This window comes from Rosa chinensis, chromosome 5 (assembly GCF_002994745.2).
Source record: "Rosa chinensis cultivar Old Blush chromosome 5, RchiOBHm-V2, whole genome shotgun sequence".
Classification (NCBI taxonomy): Eukaryota; Viridiplantae; Streptophyta; class Magnoliopsida; order Rosales; family Rosaceae; genus Rosa; species Rosa chinensis.
The window spans coordinates 2,176,401-2,195,153 of NC_037092.1; the positions used below are offsets into that span (position 1 = coordinate 2,176,401).

General features: G+C 37.9%; 2 protein-coding genes across 2 annotated transcripts; one reads left to right on the forward strand and one right to left on the reverse strand.

Annotated features, from left to right (window-relative positions):
- The first annotated feature begins 920 nt into the window (after positions 1 to 920).
- LOC112167630 lies at positions 921 to 4,862 on the forward strand. Its single transcript, XM_024304674.2, has 2 exons — positions 921 to 1,105; positions 3,021 to 4,862. The coding sequence occupies exon 2, from the start codon at positions 3,058 to 3,060 to the stop codon at positions 4,687 to 4,689; it is 1,632 nt and encodes a 543-aa protein (XP_024160442.1). The 5' UTR covers positions 921 to 1,105; positions 3,021 to 3,057; the 3' UTR covers positions 4,690 to 4,862.
- A 1,315-nt stretch (positions 4,863 to 6,177) lies between these two features.
- Positions 6,178 to 9,814, reverse strand: LOC112165917. The gene is made up of 2 exons (XM_024302621.2): positions 9,662 to 9,814; positions 6,178 to 7,844 (listed from the first exon to the last, which is right to left on the reverse strand). Exon 2 carries the CDS (start codon positions 7,804 to 7,806, stop codon positions 6,787 to 6,789), a length of 1,020 nt encoding a protein of 339 aa, XP_024158389.2. The 5' UTR covers positions 7,807 to 7,844; positions 9,662 to 9,814; the 3' UTR covers positions 6,178 to 6,786.
- Between the last annotated feature and the right edge of the window lie 8,939 nt (positions 9,815 to 18,753).

Here is an 18,753-nt window from a genome sequence, read left to right on the forward strand (position 1 = left end):
GTCTACAGTCAGGGGAGTCACCTGCGACGTCATTGCAGCACTGCCCAAAAAACCTACAGTTGCAGGTCGGGTTGCTGCCCAAAACCTGCAACCCCGACCTCCTCCGACCTCGAACGCTGCCCAGAACCATTTGAGATGCCTCCGGCCTCCCTCCTGCAAGCCTCGCGTCGCCGTCCGCACTTTAACGAAGTGCGGATGTCCGCTTTGGAACGGGCCTCATATATATATATATATATATATATATATATATATATATATATATATATATATATATACCTCTCAGCTGATCTAACTGAAATGCTAGGTACACTGAAAGGGGTAAGGAGAAAGACCAGATTCTAGGATTAGTAAGGTTATATGCTAATGAAACTAGATGATTGGCTACAAAATTAGCTTCTTGATATATATATATATATATATATATATGACTAAAAATAATATCTTGAAATTTCTCCGCTAAATATTTAATATCTCGGATTAATATCTTAAGAGTCCAAAGAATCGTAGCCCTTCCATATATGTAGTCTATGAGTAACTTAGAGTCACCTTCCATTATAATTTGATTGAATCCTTGAAGACAAGTTGTATGAAGACCTTCTCTTAATGCAGTAGCTTCTGCAGTTAATGTACTTGTAGAACCCAACACCCTGCATGCTGCAACTAAAGAATTACCATAAGGATTACGGATAATGCAATTTGGAGTCCCGTTTATATTTGTTTACATTATTCAGAACAACTTGTTAAATTATCATAAATTGTATTATCATACATTATTATCGAACCTACTAATTTTCGGATTCTAATATAGTTTTTGTGAAAATTTATCGCTCCTATAATATTAGTTGGGAGTTTGGGACATGAAATTGTAGTGGTGGCAAAAATCATAAAAAGAAAAATAATAATATTCTCAAAATAATAATAATAATAAGGAGCGCATTCCCGCGTCCAAAATAGGAGAAAAAGGGATTATTATAATATTCAGATTTGCAGAGACCCCTATTTCCATCTGTTTCGGGCCAATTCTCCATTTCCCGCATAAACAGAATCTCACTCCCAAACCCAAAAATCCAAAGTTGAATTCTGAGAAGTTCCTCGCCGCCCACTTGTAAGTTCTTCACGCTTTGGTTTGATTTGATTGCTAATCACTCTGTTTTTTTTGTTTTTTTATCATGGTAGCTTTAGGGTTTGATGTCAGGAAACCAAAGATTCAGTCTTTTTGTTTACATTTATATATGGCCCATTTTGATCACTGAGCTGGGATTACGTGTGGGTTTGGGGTGAGTGAGATGAGTAATTTTTGTTGTGTTTTGTAAAGATTGAATCTTTTTGTGGTTCTTGTTTTTGTTTTTATTTTTCGTTTGCTTTGTTGATTCATTGTGCTTGTTTTAGATTAGTTTGAGTTAGAGATTGTTATCAACTTGTAACTACCCTCAATGTATCTGAAACAAGAGAGATCACATGTGATATTAGATTTTTGAAAGGTTATGAATGCGAAATATTGGATATGTGGTGCATTAAAGGAAAAAACACAAAACAAAAATGTAATGGGGCATTAGAAATATCAAACTTACAACCGTAGTTCACTGATATCGTCTTCAAAAGTTGTTATTGCAAAAAATGTATTGTCTCTGCCACTGAGAAAGTATTAACTGTTAATAAACTGAATATATTGGGGAAAATTTTGGTTTAGAAGTGTTGCCTGTACAAGGGTGGAGGGGGTATCAGTATGTCATCTATTATTATGGTTTCGTATGGGTTAGGACTTGTGGAGTTTTGTTTGATATTTACTGATTATGTGAAGATATGTTTACAACTTGCTTTTAACATGACGCTGTAGCTTTGTGGGAAATGTGATAAGGTTGTATGAAGGTGGCTCTTGTATTAGTTACCGTGCTTTTAGTTTCGGTGGAATATGGAAGCTTTTGATGATTTAGAACAGTAATTGATGGAACTATTATGGTCAGTTGTTGATATAGCTTCTATAAGGAAGGTTTGAAACTAATGAGATTCCAGGAGTGGGAGCTGGGAAGTAACTTCACTCAGAAATTCCTAAAATTTTGGGAACAAGAGGGATTTGAGGGCGGTTCAGTTTTGGACTGTACCCTATGCAGATGTTCCTGCTTCTGATGTTCTTCAGGATTGGGCTATGATAAGTTTGGAATAGGCAAAGTTTTTGTACTACTTTACTGGCCTGATTTTATTTTTTCTTCTGAGCTCCCAGCCTGTATTCATAGCTATTTTTTATTTTTAAGTACAAGTGCTCTTTTAAATGTGGATCTTTTCCAGTTCTTATTACGATTCCTTATAAGTATGAACCTTTCCCCTCTCTGCCTCTACACTTCATCCTCTGTTAATATCGAGAGTGACATAAGTGTGAAGGGGTCTAAGTCTACTGATTCCTTCAGTCCTGGTCATATATTGGTGAGAAGTTTGAGATCTTTCTTCTGATTACCTATTTATACTTTTTTTTAATTTTGTTTTTTCATTATTATATATATAAACATGTAATTGTACAAAAATCAGTGGAGATCTGATGATCCATACAGATCTTGAGGTGTTCTTATGCAAGTTGGTCTTTCTTTGAACTTTTGGTTTGATATATACATAAATCCTCGTGATCTAATTCTTGTTTGATTTACGCCACTTCAATGGACATACCTATCTTAGGAAGAGGAACTGATTCATCATTTTATGTTCACTGCTATGTTTGTGATTAAGGGTGAAAGTAGTTACGCTGCGGGAGCTCCATTTTACTTGCCAACCTGTGGTCTCTTTTTCAACAACAATGCCTGATGGGCATATCTACTTTTAGAAGTCTTACTGCAACTTGTCCATGACTACTCATTTCTTGGTGAGGAAATACCAGACTATTCAGACCCAGATATCATAGAGTGCAACTCTTTTAACAATGCATTGACCAATTAATGTCGTTGTAGTCATATAATATATTTTTCCGTCACCAAATGTTCATTCAGGTAAGCAAGACTATAACATGATTAAAATCATTTTCTTCCTTGCAGGGGAAATTTTGAAAACCAGGGAATCTTTCTCTGCAGTATGAATCAGAGTCAAGGAACAAGCTCTTTATCTTCGCCAGATCTCCCTATGAAGCGGAAACGTGGACGTCCACGAAAGGATGAGAATTTAGTTCACGGAGAGAGCACGCCTGCAATGCCAGGACCTGATAGTTTGAAGAAAAACAAACAGAGTGCGGGTACTAACGATGATGGTGAAGATGAAATGGTGGGTCGAGTGGTTTCTGGTGTTATTGAAGGTTCATTTGATGCCGGCTATCTTCTGAATGTTAAGGTAGAAGACACCGACACTCAGCTGAGGGGTGTTGTATTTCTTCCGGGAAAGTTCACTCCAGTCACTGCAGCAAATGATGTTGCTCCTAATGTTAAGATGTGCAAAAGAAAAGAAGTTCCAATACCAGCTGTCAACCTGCAATCTCATCTTTATGGTTCTGCCCGGCCATCAGAGCAAAGTAACAGGCCACCTGTTGAGGTGAAAAAGCAAATACCTGCAATTCCAGACCAAATTCCTCCCCGTATTCCTCAGTGTGGCATCCCGGAGACTCTTAGAAGTCAATCTTTCTCTGGCATCCCAGAGTCTCTTCAAAGCCAACGCATCCAGGAGTCTCTTAGAAGTCAATCTTTCCCTTGCATCCCGGAGTCCTCTTTTGTAAATCTTCCGGTTGATAATTTGCCAAAGAATGATGCCCCTGTCTTGGGAGGTAAAGTCACACCACAGCAACCTTTGGATCCTGGACTTGATAACCAATCCACCCATGTAATGACAAAGTCTGAGAATAATTTGCCAAAGAATGATGCCCCTGTCTTGGGAGGTAAAGTCACACCACAGCAACCTTTGGATCCTGGACTTGATAACCAATCCACCCATGTAATGACAAAGTCTGAGAATGATGAAGTTGTTGAACAGGAAAAAGTGTTGGAGGAAGTTGAACCGGCCACAACAATAACAGAGCCAACTGGTGTAGAGGACAATAAAGAATCAAAGACAGAAACATCATCTGAACCAATTGGTGAGGTACTAAGCATAGACACAGTATGTAAGGATCCTCCAATTCAACCTCAGGCTGTGGGTTCTGAAAGCAGTGCATTGGTTCAGGACGACGTAAAGAGCATGAATTTTGAACTCAACCATATTCCTCTATTTGCTGAAGCTGCTCCTGCAATGGCTACCATACAAAGCGTTGAAACTGTATGCAAGGCTCCTCAAATTCAACCTCAGACTGTGGATACTGAAAGGAGTCAATTGGTTGATGATGAGGTAAAAAGTGTGAACGTTGAACTCAATCAAACTCCTGTATTTGCTGAACCCGCAACCAGTTCTGTCATACTGGGAGTTGAGACTGTATGTAAGGATCCTCAAATTCAACCTGAGGATGTGGGTTCTGAAAAGAGTGCATTGGTTCAGGATGTGGTAAAGAGCCTACATCTTGAGCTCAACCAAACTCTTCTGGTTGCAGAACCTGCATTTGCAGCCATTAAACCAGTTGACAATCTGATGGAAGAAGAGGCTGCACCAAAGCCGAGTCAGGTGTTAGGGGGAGGGACTGTTGCATCTGTAGGATCCATTCCTTCAGCCATGGGTGAACCTCCTTCTGGTGCTGTTGACAGTATGGAATGTGATATTGCAGATGCCATTTCACCTGCACAATCTTAGATAAAGCTCCGTAGCACCAGGCTGGTTGGGCCGGTTTTTTCATTTCGGTCACAATTCATGCTTTTCGGATGATGATGTTCGTTTTTTCAGTTTTTATTATGGTTATCACTCCAGTTTCTTTTGGAAAGCTATCTTGCAGACAATTAAGAAGTCTGTTGTGTTTTGCTTTTCCCGTATCTTGCTTTGCCTTCCGTAATGTTAAGTATCAAATGCAGGCTAACTTTGCTAGGCATTTTCTTGATTGATTATTATTTTTGTGACATAAGAGTAGAAAACTATAGCCAGTCACGATCAATCTCCAGGCCCGAAGATAAAAGAGTTAAATAGGGTAAGAATTTTGGCCACCAATTGCAGACTTATAGTTCATATATGATGTCCAGCCGGAGAGAAGAAGATTGAGACCTTTTTTCTTTGTCGATTTTCTCCAAAATTTCAATAGAGATGGAGTTTAATGGTTTGGCATGATTATGGGGGTATCCGTGGATGCTGAAACATGAGTCTTTTTAACACTATTTTTTCTTAAAAGTACTCTTGTACCAGAAGCTTACCATACGTAAAGCATGAGTTTTAAAACGTGTTTCAATTGATAAAACATTGAAACCTTGAATGATTTTTATTTTTATTTTTATGAATTGGATCATTTTCTAACTTTGAGAAATCAAAAAAAAAAAAAAACTGCATCGTAACATTTGAGTTTTGTCAGTTCGACAAATGTTTAGAAATCATTATTTGGTGAGAAAATAAAAACATGAAATTTTGGCTAATTCGTGTGCTATTATCCACATTTTTTGCTAGGAGTCATGATCTTGAGGTTTTATTTTTTATTTTTTTAATCCTATCAAGCTACTTAACTGGGCAAACAAACGCGCCCATGGTGTACAATGTTGAGCTCATCTTGCCTTTTAGACTTTAGTCATGGCCTAGCCTAACCAAAATGGCATGGTGTCAAATTATTTACAGAAACGGCAACAGAACAGTGGCTCCATCTTTAATATACTTCATTTCCATCTACTTAACCAACTGTTATTTTCATGTAGTTTTATTAGGTATCCCATGTATCATAGGTCATGACAGATAAATTGGCAGAAGGTCATCATCTTCATAGAAACAGCTCATGACCAATTTTATATAAGAAATTTTGATACAAATTGTCAATTACAAACATTAACCGATGCATACTTGTCTGAAGTTTTTGGATACCATAAAGTTTGGTAACTTAGCTAAACGCTACCAACCATTAAGCATGAAACATTATGGTAATATTTTAATTAGTTATCAAGCTATGACTTTTTTTTAATAATTATTTCAGCTTTTGCTTCTTCTTTTTTCAGTAAACAAACAATTATGAGAGCATTAAAGTGCTCGAACATTTCCTTTATGAGTAAGGTTAAGTTTGGTATTTGAAAGAAGCTTACAGCAAATTTTACTTAATAAAAAGAAATAGGAGATGTAAAGAACATGTATGAGCAAATATAGAGGACCCAATATAAACACTCAAATATGCTATGGGAAAAGCGAAAACAACAAACTTCTGCAATTGTCTGCAAGATAGGTCTCCAAAAGAAACTGGAGTGATGGGCACTGATAGCCATCAAACAACTGAAAAAAATGAGCAACATCATCCAAAAAGCATAAATTGTGACTGAAATGAAAAAACCGGCCCAACCAGCCTTGTACTACGGAGCTGATCCAAGATTGTGCTGCTGGAATGGCATCTGCAATATCACATTCCATACTGTCAACAGCACCAGAAGGAGGTTCACCCATGGCTGAAGGAATGGATCCTATAGATGCAACAGTACCTCCCCCTAACACCTGACTCGGCTTTGGTGCAGCCTCTTCTTCCATCAGATTCTCAACTGGTTTACTGGCAGTGAATGCAGGTTCTGCAACCAGAGTTCAAGATCTAGGCTCTTTACCACATCCTGAACCAATGTACTCTTTTCAGAACCCACATCCTCTGGTTGAATTTGAGGATCCTTACATACAGTCTCAACTCCCAGTATGACAGAACTTGGTGTAGGTTCTGCAAATACAGGAGTTTGATTGAGTTCAACGTTCACACTCTTTACCTCATCATCAACCAATTGACTCTTTTCAGCATCCACAGTCTTGAGGTTGAATTTGAGGAGCCTTGCATACAGTTTCAACGCTTGGTATGATAGCCATTGCAGGAGTAGCTTCAGCAAATACAGGAGTTTGGTTGACTTCAAAATTCAGGCTCTTTACGTCGTCCTGAACCAATGCACGGCTTTCAGAACCCACAGCCTGAGGTTGAATTGGAGGATCCTTATGTACTGTGTCTATGCTTGGTAACTCACCAATTGGTTCAGATGATGTTTCTGTTTTTGATTCTTTATTGTCCTCTACACCAGTTGGCTCTGTTATTGTTGTGGCCGGTTCAACTTCCTCCAACACTTTTTCCTGTTCAACAACTTCATCATTCTCGGACTTTGTCATTACATGGGTGGATTGGTTATCAAGTCCAGGCTCCAACTGTTGCTGTGGTATGACTTTACCTCCTAAGGTAGGGGCATCATCTTTTGGCAAATTATCAACCGGAGGAATTACAAAAGAGGTTGGTTGGCTTCTAAGAGACTCTGGGATGCCACACTGAGGAATACGGGGTGGAATTTGGTCTGGAACTGCAGGTATTTGCTTTTTCACGTCAGAAGGTTGCCTGTTACTTTGCTCTGATGGGCGGGCAGAACCATAAAGATGAGATTGCAGGTTGACAGCTGGTATTGGAACTTCTTTTCTTTTGCACATCTTAACATTAGGAGCAACATCATTTGCTGCAGTGACTGGAGTGAACTTTCCCGGAAGAAATACAACACCCCTCAGCTGAGTGTCGGTGTCTTCTACCTTAACATTCAGAAGATAGCCATCATCAAATGAACCTTCAATAACACCAGAAACCACTCGACCCACCATTTCATCTTCACCATCATCGTTAGTACCCGCACTCTGTTTGTGTTTCTTCAAACTATCAGGTCCTGGCATTGCAGGCATGCTCTCTCCGTGAACTAAATTCTCATCCTTACGTGGACGTCCACGTTTCCGCTTCATAGGGAGATCTGGTGAAGATAAAGAGCTTGTTCCTTTATTCTGATTCATACTGCAGAGAAGGATGCCCTGGTTTTCAAAAAATTTCCCTGCAAGGAACAATATGATTTTAATCATGTTATAGTCTTGCTTATCTTCATGAAGAAATGGTGACTGAAAACAATATTATATGACTACAACGAAATTAATTGGTCAATGCATGGCTTAGAAGAGTTGCACTCTATGATATCTGAGTCTGAATAGTCTGGTATTTCCTCATTAAGAAATGAGTAGTCATGGACAAGTTGCAATAAGACTTCTGAAAGTAGATATGCCCATCAGGCATTGTTGTTGAAAAAGAGACCACAGGTTGGCAAGTAAAACGAAGCTCCCACAGTGTATCTAATTTTAACTACTTTCACCCATAATTAAGAAGAACATAGCAGGGAACATAAAATGATGAATCAGTTCCTCTCTTCCTAAGATGGGCTTGTTGAAAAAGAGACCACAGGTTGGCAAGTAAAACGGAGCTCCCATAGTCTACTTTTAACTATTTTCAGCCTTAATTAGGAACATAGCAGTGAACATGATGATGATGAAAAAAAAAAAAACAAATCTAAATGGGTAATCAGAAGAAAGAACTCAATACTGCTCAATCCTTCTCACCCATGAAGGATTGAGCAGTAGACTTAGACCCCTTCACACTTATGTCACTATTGATATTAACGGAGGATGAAGTGCAGAGGCAGAGAGCGAAAAGGTTCTTACTTATAAGGAAGCCTAATAACAACTGGAAAAGATCCAGATTTAAAAGAGCCCATTGGAAGAGCTAGAATTATCACTTGTACTTAACAAGAAAAATAGCCATGAATATGGGCCAGGAGCTTAGAGGGGGGGGGAGAAATCAGGCCTGTAAAGTAGTACAAACTTGGCATATTCTGAACTTATCATAGCCAAACCGTACAAACATCAGAAGCAGGAACATCCCCATAGGGTACAATCCGAAACTGAACCGCCTCCAAATCCCAACCCCTCTTGTTCCCCATAGGCTATCTCAACAACTGACCATTATAGTTCCATCAATTAATGTTCTCTGAAACTAAAAGCAGGGGTAACTCATACAAGAGCCACCTTCATACAACCTTATCACATTTCCCACAAAGCTACCGAGTGTTAAAAGCAAGTTGTGAACATATCCTCACATAATCAGTACGTATCAAATAAAAGCCCAAAAATCCTAACCATATGAAACCATAATAATAGATGGATGATATACTGATTCCCCTCTACCCTTGTAGGGGCAACACTTCTAAACCAAAGCTTTGCCCAATATATTCAAATTAGTGATAGTCAATACTTGCTCACTGGCAGAAACAATACATTAGTTGCAACAAGAAGAAAAAAACTAGTTGCATACTTGTTTTGTGTATTTTCCTTTCAAAAGAGTCTAATATTATATGTGATCTCTCTTCATTGAGGGTAGTAACACTTAAGTTAATAACAATCCCTTGCTCAAATTAATCTAAAAACAAGCAGATTATGAGAGAAAGAATCAACAAAGGAAATGAAAATTGGAGAGAACAACAATAAAATGAAAACAAAAACCAGGAATCGCCCACTAGGCAAATGTCAAAGAGGCAACAGAGAAGAAGCACAAAAGATTCAATCTTTACAAACACACAACAAAAATTGACAAAGAAAAAAAAGGTTTCCGACGGAATCAGTCCTCATTTTCCACTACATTACTCGTCTCACTCAACCCAACCCAACCCACATCTAATTCCAGGCTCCCATATAAATAAACAAAAGGGTGAATCTTTTGGTTTCCTCAGATCAAACCCTAGAACTACCATGATCAAACACAGTGATAAGCAATCAAATTAACGCCAGCGAAATTGAAATTGCGACGGTGGTGAACAAAGCTTACAAGTGGCCGGCGAGGAACTGAGGAACCGAAATCCAAAAATGGTTTTCTGCTTCTGCTTCTGATTTTTTTTTTTTTTTTTTGGGGTTTGGGAGTGAGATTCTGTTTATCCGGGAATGGAGAATCGAACCGAAACAGATGGAAATAGGGGACGCGGGAATCCGCTCCTTATTTTTCTTTTTATTATGATTTTGCAAATAAATAATTTCCTCAAAAAAAAAAAAAAAAAAAAATTTCTAGCCCAATAAAACCGAAACACTATAACGACGTCGTCCCTCATTTAACTACAGAAACCCTGCCTAAACCCTTGGCTTCCCATTTTCGGACATTTTCCTCATTCCCCGACATTCCTCCTTATTTTTCTCCGATTACCGGCGGAGCCACAGCGGCACCGCCACACGGACTTGGGTCTAATCCGTTTGCAGAGACCTGAATTCTTCCTCGACTACAGAGCACCAAGTCTCAATTTGAATATTCAGGGTAAAATTTGGAACTCAACAGCTATAGTAGTCTCAAGGTTTAGTCTCTTTACTATTTCAGTTTCAAATTTCTCTGCCCGGGAATTGAATTGTTTTGTTCAAATTGTGTGGTTTTTCTTTTCTTCTGTATATCTGATGTTTCTTCCGTAATGGATATCAATTTGCAGTCTATTGTGTTTGAACTTTGAACTGATATATATGACCAAGATGTCTAATTTCTTTTCTTTCCTTTTTTTCTCTTCTTCTTCTGTCCGCTAAACTCAGCTTGTCCCTGAAAATACAAGGACAAAATGTGTTTTCTGGAAATAATCGTTTATTTTAACCTTTATTTGAACAGAAAAACAATTATTTAAACCTTTTTTAATCCAGATTTGCTTCTGCTTCAAATTCGGCCCTTTGGGGATTGCAATACGCTCTGCAATCCTACTAATCAACTTTAGATGCTCTTTTAGCTCAGCTTACAGCGATGAAGTTGAGCTAATTTTTTATGCTTTCCTCTGATTTTGAGTGACACTGCGAAATATATTACACCTAGGACGTATGTGTCCCAATTTTCCGCAATAATGACAAGTGGGATAAAGCTTTGAAGGACTAAATTTGCCTCTGATCTTTTGGGCAACTTGGGACCAGAATCATTGTTATTTGAAGCTTGTGACTGATCCAATGAACTTACATTCTACACCTTTTACAAAGGTTAAAGGCTTGCAAGACTCACCTTCATAACCTGACCCTTCTTTGTTGCCATGAGTTTTACCAAAACCCATCATCTTGGAGACCTTTTCAGACCCTATAGAGAACTTGTTGAAGCTTTCCTTGACTTTGAGTAGTTCATCCTGCAATTTCTCATTTTCAAGGGTTAGTGAAACATTTAGAGTGGACTGAACCTTGACTTCAACCTGCAAAACTTTAATTTTATTAATAAGATCACCATGTTCCTTGTCCCAATCCTTAGACTTGACATCACCCTGCAAAACTTTAATCTTACAAACAAGGTCAGTACGTTCTTCATCCCATTCTTTTAAAGAAGTTTCAAATTTTTGCTCAATCTTTTCTTTTTCCATTCTCAATGATTCAACTTCTTTTTCAAGTTTGTAATTTTTTTGAAGAACAATTTTTGAAGCATTATACAATTGCTTACAATTTTCATTTGTTTCTTCATCAAGAGTATCATCTTCTAAGTCAGAATCATCGGATAAATAATTGAGACCCTTCATCACTATCACTCCATGTGGTCTTTAAGCCTTGTTACCACGTGAATTATACTTCTTGTTGCCACAATCGGCAGCAAGATGTCCAATTCCACCACACTTAAAGCATTAGGTTTGTTAGGAAAATTTTTCAAAGAGTTTCCAAAGGAGTTCTTGTTTTTCATAAAATTTTTGAACTCTTTTGTCAACAACGATAAATCCACATAATCATCATCAACATCATCTTTCTTTTTAACAGAAGAGAAAGCAATATTTTTTACCTTTTTCTCGCGCTTGATCCTCATCTCAAAGGTTTTGAGATTACCTATAAGTTCGTCAAGAGAATAGGTGTCCAGGTCATGAGTCTCCTCTATAGCTGTCTGTTTGGATTGAAACTTTGATGAAAGAGACCGAAGAATTTTCTTGACAATCCGATGCTCTTCAAAAGGGTCACCAAGACTATGACACTGACTTGTCACGTTCATAAGACAAGCATGAAAGTCATCTATTGATTCATCCTCCCCCATTTGCATGTTTTCAAACTCTAAGACAAGTCTCTGAAGTTTCTGGCCTCTAACCTTTTTGTTGCCTTCATAAGTGACCTCAAGAAGATCCCATGCCTGTTTTGTCGTGTCACAGTGGTTGATTTTCACCCTCTCCTTCTTGGATAAAGCTGTATATAAGGAATTCCGTGTCTTGAAATCACAAATTCTATTTCGAACTCCTCTTCTATCCATTCCTTTCTAGGCTTAAGATTCTATGAGATCAGCGCGTAGGATACTTCAAGGTTTTGTACATATGGGAATACCAACACACCATAAATAGTTCTTGTACCTACAATAAACCCAAAAGCGAAGAGGATTCTCATGTCAATTAAGTCAAGTGTCTCAGGTTCAAGTGCTGGTCTTTTCAACATATCATCTTTATCATCTCAGGTTTGCTTTTCTTTTCTTTTTGTTTCTTTTTGCCTGTTTAGTCATCTCCTCTGTTTATTCTTTCTCTTATGTACCATATACAATGCAAAACATTAGAGAGACCTGTTTATCGGTTTATTCATCTCGGTTATTGCTTTGGTTTCAACTATTCTTATATAGTAAATGACATGTTTTATGAAGATGGGGAATTAACAAATATCAATTTGCAGTCTAATTTATCAAACATCAATTAGTTTCATAAATGCATTGAGTTAATTTATCATCTTTTTGTCTCGAATTCTTTTGCCTTGTTTTGAATTTGAGTGTCCGTTCATAAGCTAATTAGTGAAGAATTGTAGTGAGAATATGTCAGAGGCAAATTTGAACGACCCATCAGACCAAATCAAGGGGACAATTGCAGTGGCTTTCTTTCATGAACATACCTCAAAGTTTTTGTTGACTCTAGAGAGTCGACTGAGGGAGTAACCGACAAAGGCCCTGGCCCTGACTGGAAAATAAAAGGTAAGTTATAATTTGATATCTGCCAAATATTTCTGTGTGATTGTTCCTTCTTTTTTAGATAAATCTAAGTTTTAATAATTTTTCTCTCATATTTTGTTTTTCAGTTTTCAATACAGCAAGAAAGTGGTATAGAATATTAGGTAAAATAATTTCCATATGATGGAATTAATAATCAATGCTTTCCTGCTCCATCCGCGAATGTTCGTTAAAATGCGTTCGCGAGATGAGGTCACCGCAGAGAAAAGTTTGCGAAGTAAGTTTTTTGCGAATGTTCGCTAAAAGTGTGTTGGTCAGTTGACGTCACTACGGGGAAAAGTAAGAAGCGAGTTTGCTGAGAAGTAGTGTTCGCGAATAACAATTCATGGAATAACTAAGTCTGTCGTTCACGAAGTTTGAGTCTGTTCGTTGTCACGAAACTTGCTGCGGTGAAAGATATTTTACAGCCACTTGCATTACTGTTTGCTATACTCAAATTAAGCTAGATATTTTGTATCTAGTTTAATATACTTTCATCTTAGATATTTTGTAGGTTAATCTTGTACCCTATATAAGGGAAGTGTTGGTTGATGTAAAAGTGTGAACAAGTTCAGAAACTCAAGTACACAAGTTTGTTAGGTTAAGTTGATTTGTTCATGCTTCATTTGCTACTGCAAATTAATCAAATCAACAAGTTGTGGTTTTGATTATATTTTGTTCAAATACAAAGTAGAAGCAATCAAAATTTTACAAATAATATATTCAACACCATAATGGTGGGTACAAAATCGGCTAAGTATAAGATGAGGATGGATGTCTTGGAATGGGCAAGAAGCACCTAACTAAGTTTTATAAAATGAACCTAAGTATAAGAAAAGAGGCTAAAGGCTCGTTTGTCATAACACAGGCAGGTAACATGGAGAAGGATGGACAAGAAATTGAAGTTTCAGCTGTATCACTTTTTGTGGAGAACTATCTTAAAACACTCAGCAGTGAGATCAATAAGGTCTACAAATTTGGAACTATTATTGCTGGACATGATATAACAAAGGTAATGAACATCTACCCCTTTACTATCCTTTTTTTTTGTAGCTCCTAACTTTTGTTTGTTGCAGGGTTTACAGATTTATCGAATTTTTATAGTGGATAAGGAAGTACAGAATCAACAAGTTCACATGTTTGCATCATTTGGCACTGGATCTATCTATTCTAATCATCATATGGTTCATCGGTATGTATCTTTTCATTTCCACTAACAACACACAGCTTTTTCTATTTTTAGCTTGAGCTTTGTTTTTAGCACAATTGCATATCAATAAGTTTCTTCTTTCTGATGCTAGGTATAACTTCAATTCCTCCGATGAAGATACTAAACAGTTTGCTTACAAAATGTTATTCAATTCCTCATTCTACGACAAAAACACCAATGGAAATATACATTGTAAGATGCCTCTATCTCTTATTCTTTTAAAAGTAGACACTCACTCATTGCCTCCCTCACAATTATATCTTTTATATGTAGCGTTTCCATTCGGTTTTTGAGATGACAAAAGATCGATGGGAAGAGAAAGAGAGTATCCAAACTTTGCAGGCATATTCAAACTATTACGAACAATATTGATAGAATTAATGCTTTCCTGCTCCATCCGCAAATGTTTGCTAAAGTGTGTTCGCGAGATGAATGCGTTCGCGAGATGAGGTCACTGCGGAGAAAAGTTCGTGAAGTAAGTTCGTCGCGAATGTTGGCTAAAAGTGCGTTCTTGCGAGGATGACGTCACTGCGGGGAAAAGTAAGAAGCGAGTTCGCTGAGAAGTAGTGTTCGTGGAATAACTAAGTCTGTTCGTGAAGTTTGAGTCTGTTCGCTGTCGCAAAACTTGTTGCGATGAAAGATATTTTACAGCCACTTGCATTACTGTTTGCTCGACTCAAATTTAAGCTAGATATTTTGTATCTAAAGTACTTTTAATCTAGTTTAATATGCTTTCATCTTAGATATTTTGTAAGTTAATCTTGTAGGTTATACCCTAATAAGGGAAGTGTTGGTTGATGTAAAAGGTGAACAAGTTCAGAAACTCAAGTACACAAGTTTGCTGGGTTAAGTTGATCTGTTCATGCTTCATTTGCTACTGCAAATTAATCAAATCAACAAGTTGTGGTTTCGATTATATTTTGTTCAAATACAAAGTAGAAGCAATCAAAATTTTATAAATATATTCAACATGGTATAAGAGCTCTTTTGATCAATATCAACTGGGTCGTATCAACTGTCGAATCAAAAAAAAAAAAAAATCAAACACAAGGTACTGATCTAATAAGGCTAGTTCAAGCAACTCATCAGAAATCAGAGTTCTAATCTTCAGTGGAGAGAACTTTGACTTCTGGATGATTAAGATGAGAACCATATATGTTCATCTCACATGAACTATGGAGTTATGTGGATGAAGGCTATACAGTTCCAGAAATTGAAAATATGTCTAATGCTCAGAGAGTGGAGCTCTAGGCATACTACAAAACTCAGTCTCAGACGAGATCTTTCCAAGAATCTCAAATGAAGAAACAGCCGAAGCAGCTCGGGATGCTTTGCTGCTTGAGTTCAAAGGCTCAGAAAAGGTTAGAGCTGTTAAACTTTAATCTTTGAGAAGAGATTTCGAGTATACTAGAATGAATGAAACTGAGCTGCTAAATGATTACAGTACTAGACTAACTGATATTCTAAATTAAATGAAAACATATGGTGAATCCATTACGGAGAAGAGGGTAGTCCAGAAGATCCATAGGAGTCTAAATAGAAAATATGATACTATAATCTGTATTATAGAGGAAACTAGGGATATGGAAACTCTTGGTGTTCAAGATGTGAATCATGTGATTGGGACACTTAAGACTTTTGATCAGAGGTTAATGAGACATGATAAACCATCTGAGAAAGCTTTTCAAACACCGAGTCTTAGCTCAAATCAGAAAAATGATGAGCCATCTAGCTCTAACATCTCTAGCCAGCAGGAGTCCTGTGATCCTCTAAAAGAAACCATCATCATCTTCACTTGGAATTATCCACTTCAGCTTCAGACCAACAGGGGCAGTCATCACCCCAGTGATTACCCACACACCCACAAACGATACAATATTTGACCATTTCAATAGAGCTGCTCACCATCATCATCATCATCATCGTCATTCTTTTTACAGGCCGGGGCCGCAACATTCAAGACAACCCATTCCCATTCCTTTTTATTTGTCTGGGCAATCCCAGCATTCGTGACCGACATGGCCACCACACACAATACTCAAGAAACTTTCCTTGGGTATGAGTTGGAGAGCCTCCAGCAGACTTTGCTTCTTCTGCAGAGTGCAGACTTCACTTCTTCTGCGGACTTCGCTTCTACTGATTTGCAATTCCATTGCTATACCAAAAAAAATAAACAAGGCGGTTATATTACAAAATGCAAGAGATGAGTACATAGACCACACGATGCTGATAATACGAGATAATATCACAATAAAGAAAAAGCCAAAATGAATCTTTGTTGAAAGACAACAGATAGCAGAGCCAAATGCTAACCTATGAACTCATCGGAATATACATAAGTTGCTTCATACTATTCTATGTTGGCTATATATGCATAATGCATAAATCAAACTGAGTTGGCTAGAGAAGGAATTGATGAAACAAATATTATCAATATTCTACAAATACTATTCTATGTTTCACTACTCAATTTATCTTGCTTCACAAACTTGAATACAAGCCTCGTGTAATCTACGAGTTCTTATATCTATGCATGAATATATAACCATCCGATTTTCCATCTATTTTTTTGTCATTCAAACTACTGGAAACAGAAAAGAACTAAGCATTAACAACCAATTTTAATTTCTACAAAACAATACAATTCAATTTCAGCTTAATTATTCTACAAAAATTCATTTCAATTATTGCTTTTCTACAAATAATTCAATTCAATTCAATCATAGCTAATTATTCAACAAACAATCAATTCAATTATACGATGAGTTTTCCGCCTAATAGTTTCCTCAAGGATTTCATAACCAAACAGTTTCAATAACTGTTCATATCATCAGATGTCACAAACCCTAGACAATAAATCAAAAGCATACCTGTTTCGTCGAGCTCTCCCGGTTGTGGAGCATCAAGCTTCGCACACTTTGCCGGCGGTTGCTCCGGGTTCTGAACCTGGCCGATATCTGGCCGCTTCTCCGGCAAGTTGAGGAAGTTGCTCATGGCGGCTGCGTCTGCATGCTTAGAAGTTTGTGCCTTTAATTAATTAAGGAATCAGTTTTTGCTTTTACGCGTCACGTTCATCTCCGGTTAGGAATCGGTTTGGGCCAAATGTGGATTAGTCACAAAAATAAGTACAATGAGTCATTTAGTAGATAACAACTTTTTTTTCCAAAAAATGCAACCACCGAATCTAAGGAGCTAGGTCAAGCAATTTAAGCCTAGTCCGAAAAGAAAATGCTCCACGACTTTCTTAAGTTGCCTCCTATTGCACCGGATGATGAACGTGCTTATTTTGAAGGTTCACATCCGCCCTAGCTCTAGAGAAGATCATTGAACTTACATAGGACACAAAAATGCAAATGTGGTAGCATAAAGCCTCAGTTTAAGACTTCTTGGCTTTTAGTTGGGCAGAATATAATCCCTACTTCCCATAATTCTGAAGTTAAGGCGGGTGGTGGTAAACTTTTAATTGCTTTGGATAATGCCAATCATTCCATCCGCTTTGCCACCTTGATGTATTCCAAGATTGTTCGTTGTGTTACATCCTCGAGAGATTACTCGGTTATGTACCCATTATAAGATCCTTCGTGCCAATCTTGGTACGTGGTTTGATGGTATTGCTATTCTTGATGACCATGCCATCAGGCGGAGTGACAAGCAATGCAGTATTGCTATTCTTGGTCCGTATCGTCACATGTTGGGGTCTCTAGTGAACCCCATCCCTTACCACAAGCTGCTACTACTTCCCAAACTATGCCTCGTCCCTCTAACCCTCTCCCATCATTCTCTTGTGATATTTCTCAACTTGATCCAAACTAAGTGGGATTTGTTAATGCCACTATTTAGGATTACTACACTCGCACAACTACCTATATTGATGCTTGCTTCAGGACTCTTCGTGATGAGTTGGTGCTTCACATATCTAACTTCGGGGTTCCTTCGACCACTTCTCATGGTGGAGATGATTTCAACATGAATATTGATGGAGAGGACCATGGAGGTTACAGTGAACAGAGTCAGTTGGTTGACAATGAGGTCAGGAGCCCGAACCTTGAACTTAATCGAACTCCTGTATTTGGTGGCCATGCACCAAGTTCTATCATGCTGGGAGGTGAGACTGTGTGCAAGGATCCTCAAATTCAACCTGATGATGTAGATTCTGAAAAGAGTGCATTGGTTGAGGATGTGATAAAGAACCTCGATCTCGAACTCAACCTATTTGCAGAACCTACATTCGCTGCTCGTGATCCAACCAGTATAGAAGAAGAGCCTGCACCAAAGCCAAGCGTGGTGTTCGGGGGAGAGACTGTTGCATCTGAAGGATCCATTCCTTCAGGAATGATTGAACCTCATATCTCTAGTTCTTCTGGTACTGTTAGACACCATGGCATGTGATATTGGAGATGCCATTCCACCTAAACAATCTTAGATCAGCTCCCTAGCACCCGGCAATCTGGTTAGCCTTTTTGCATTTTGGTCTCAATTTGTGCTTTAGGATGATGTTAAGTTGTCCGATGGTTATCACTATAGTTTGTTTTGGAAAGCTATCGTGCAGACAATTAAGAAGTTTGTTCACTTTGTTGTATTTTGCTTTTACCAAATCTTGGTTTGCCTACCGTAGTGTTGAGTACCAATGCAGGTTAACTATGCTGTACGTTTGGATGATGAAAATAAATATGGTTTTCTATATTACAGCAGGCAGCACAAAATTATATAGTTCCTAGGTATGGCATATATTGGTGCTACCCGCCATTCCCTTCTCTAAGAAGATGAA

What these genes read in the sequence shown, in the direction of transcription:
- LOC112167630 (XM_024304674.2), top strand. Translation starts at nt 3,058, where the DNA reads ATGAATCAGAGTCAAGGAACAAGCTCTTTATCTTCGCCAGATCTCCCT.
- LOC112165917 (XM_024302621.2), bottom strand. Translation starts at nt 7,806, where the DNA reads ATGAATCAGAATAAAGGAACAAGCTCTTTATCTTCACCAGATCTCCCT.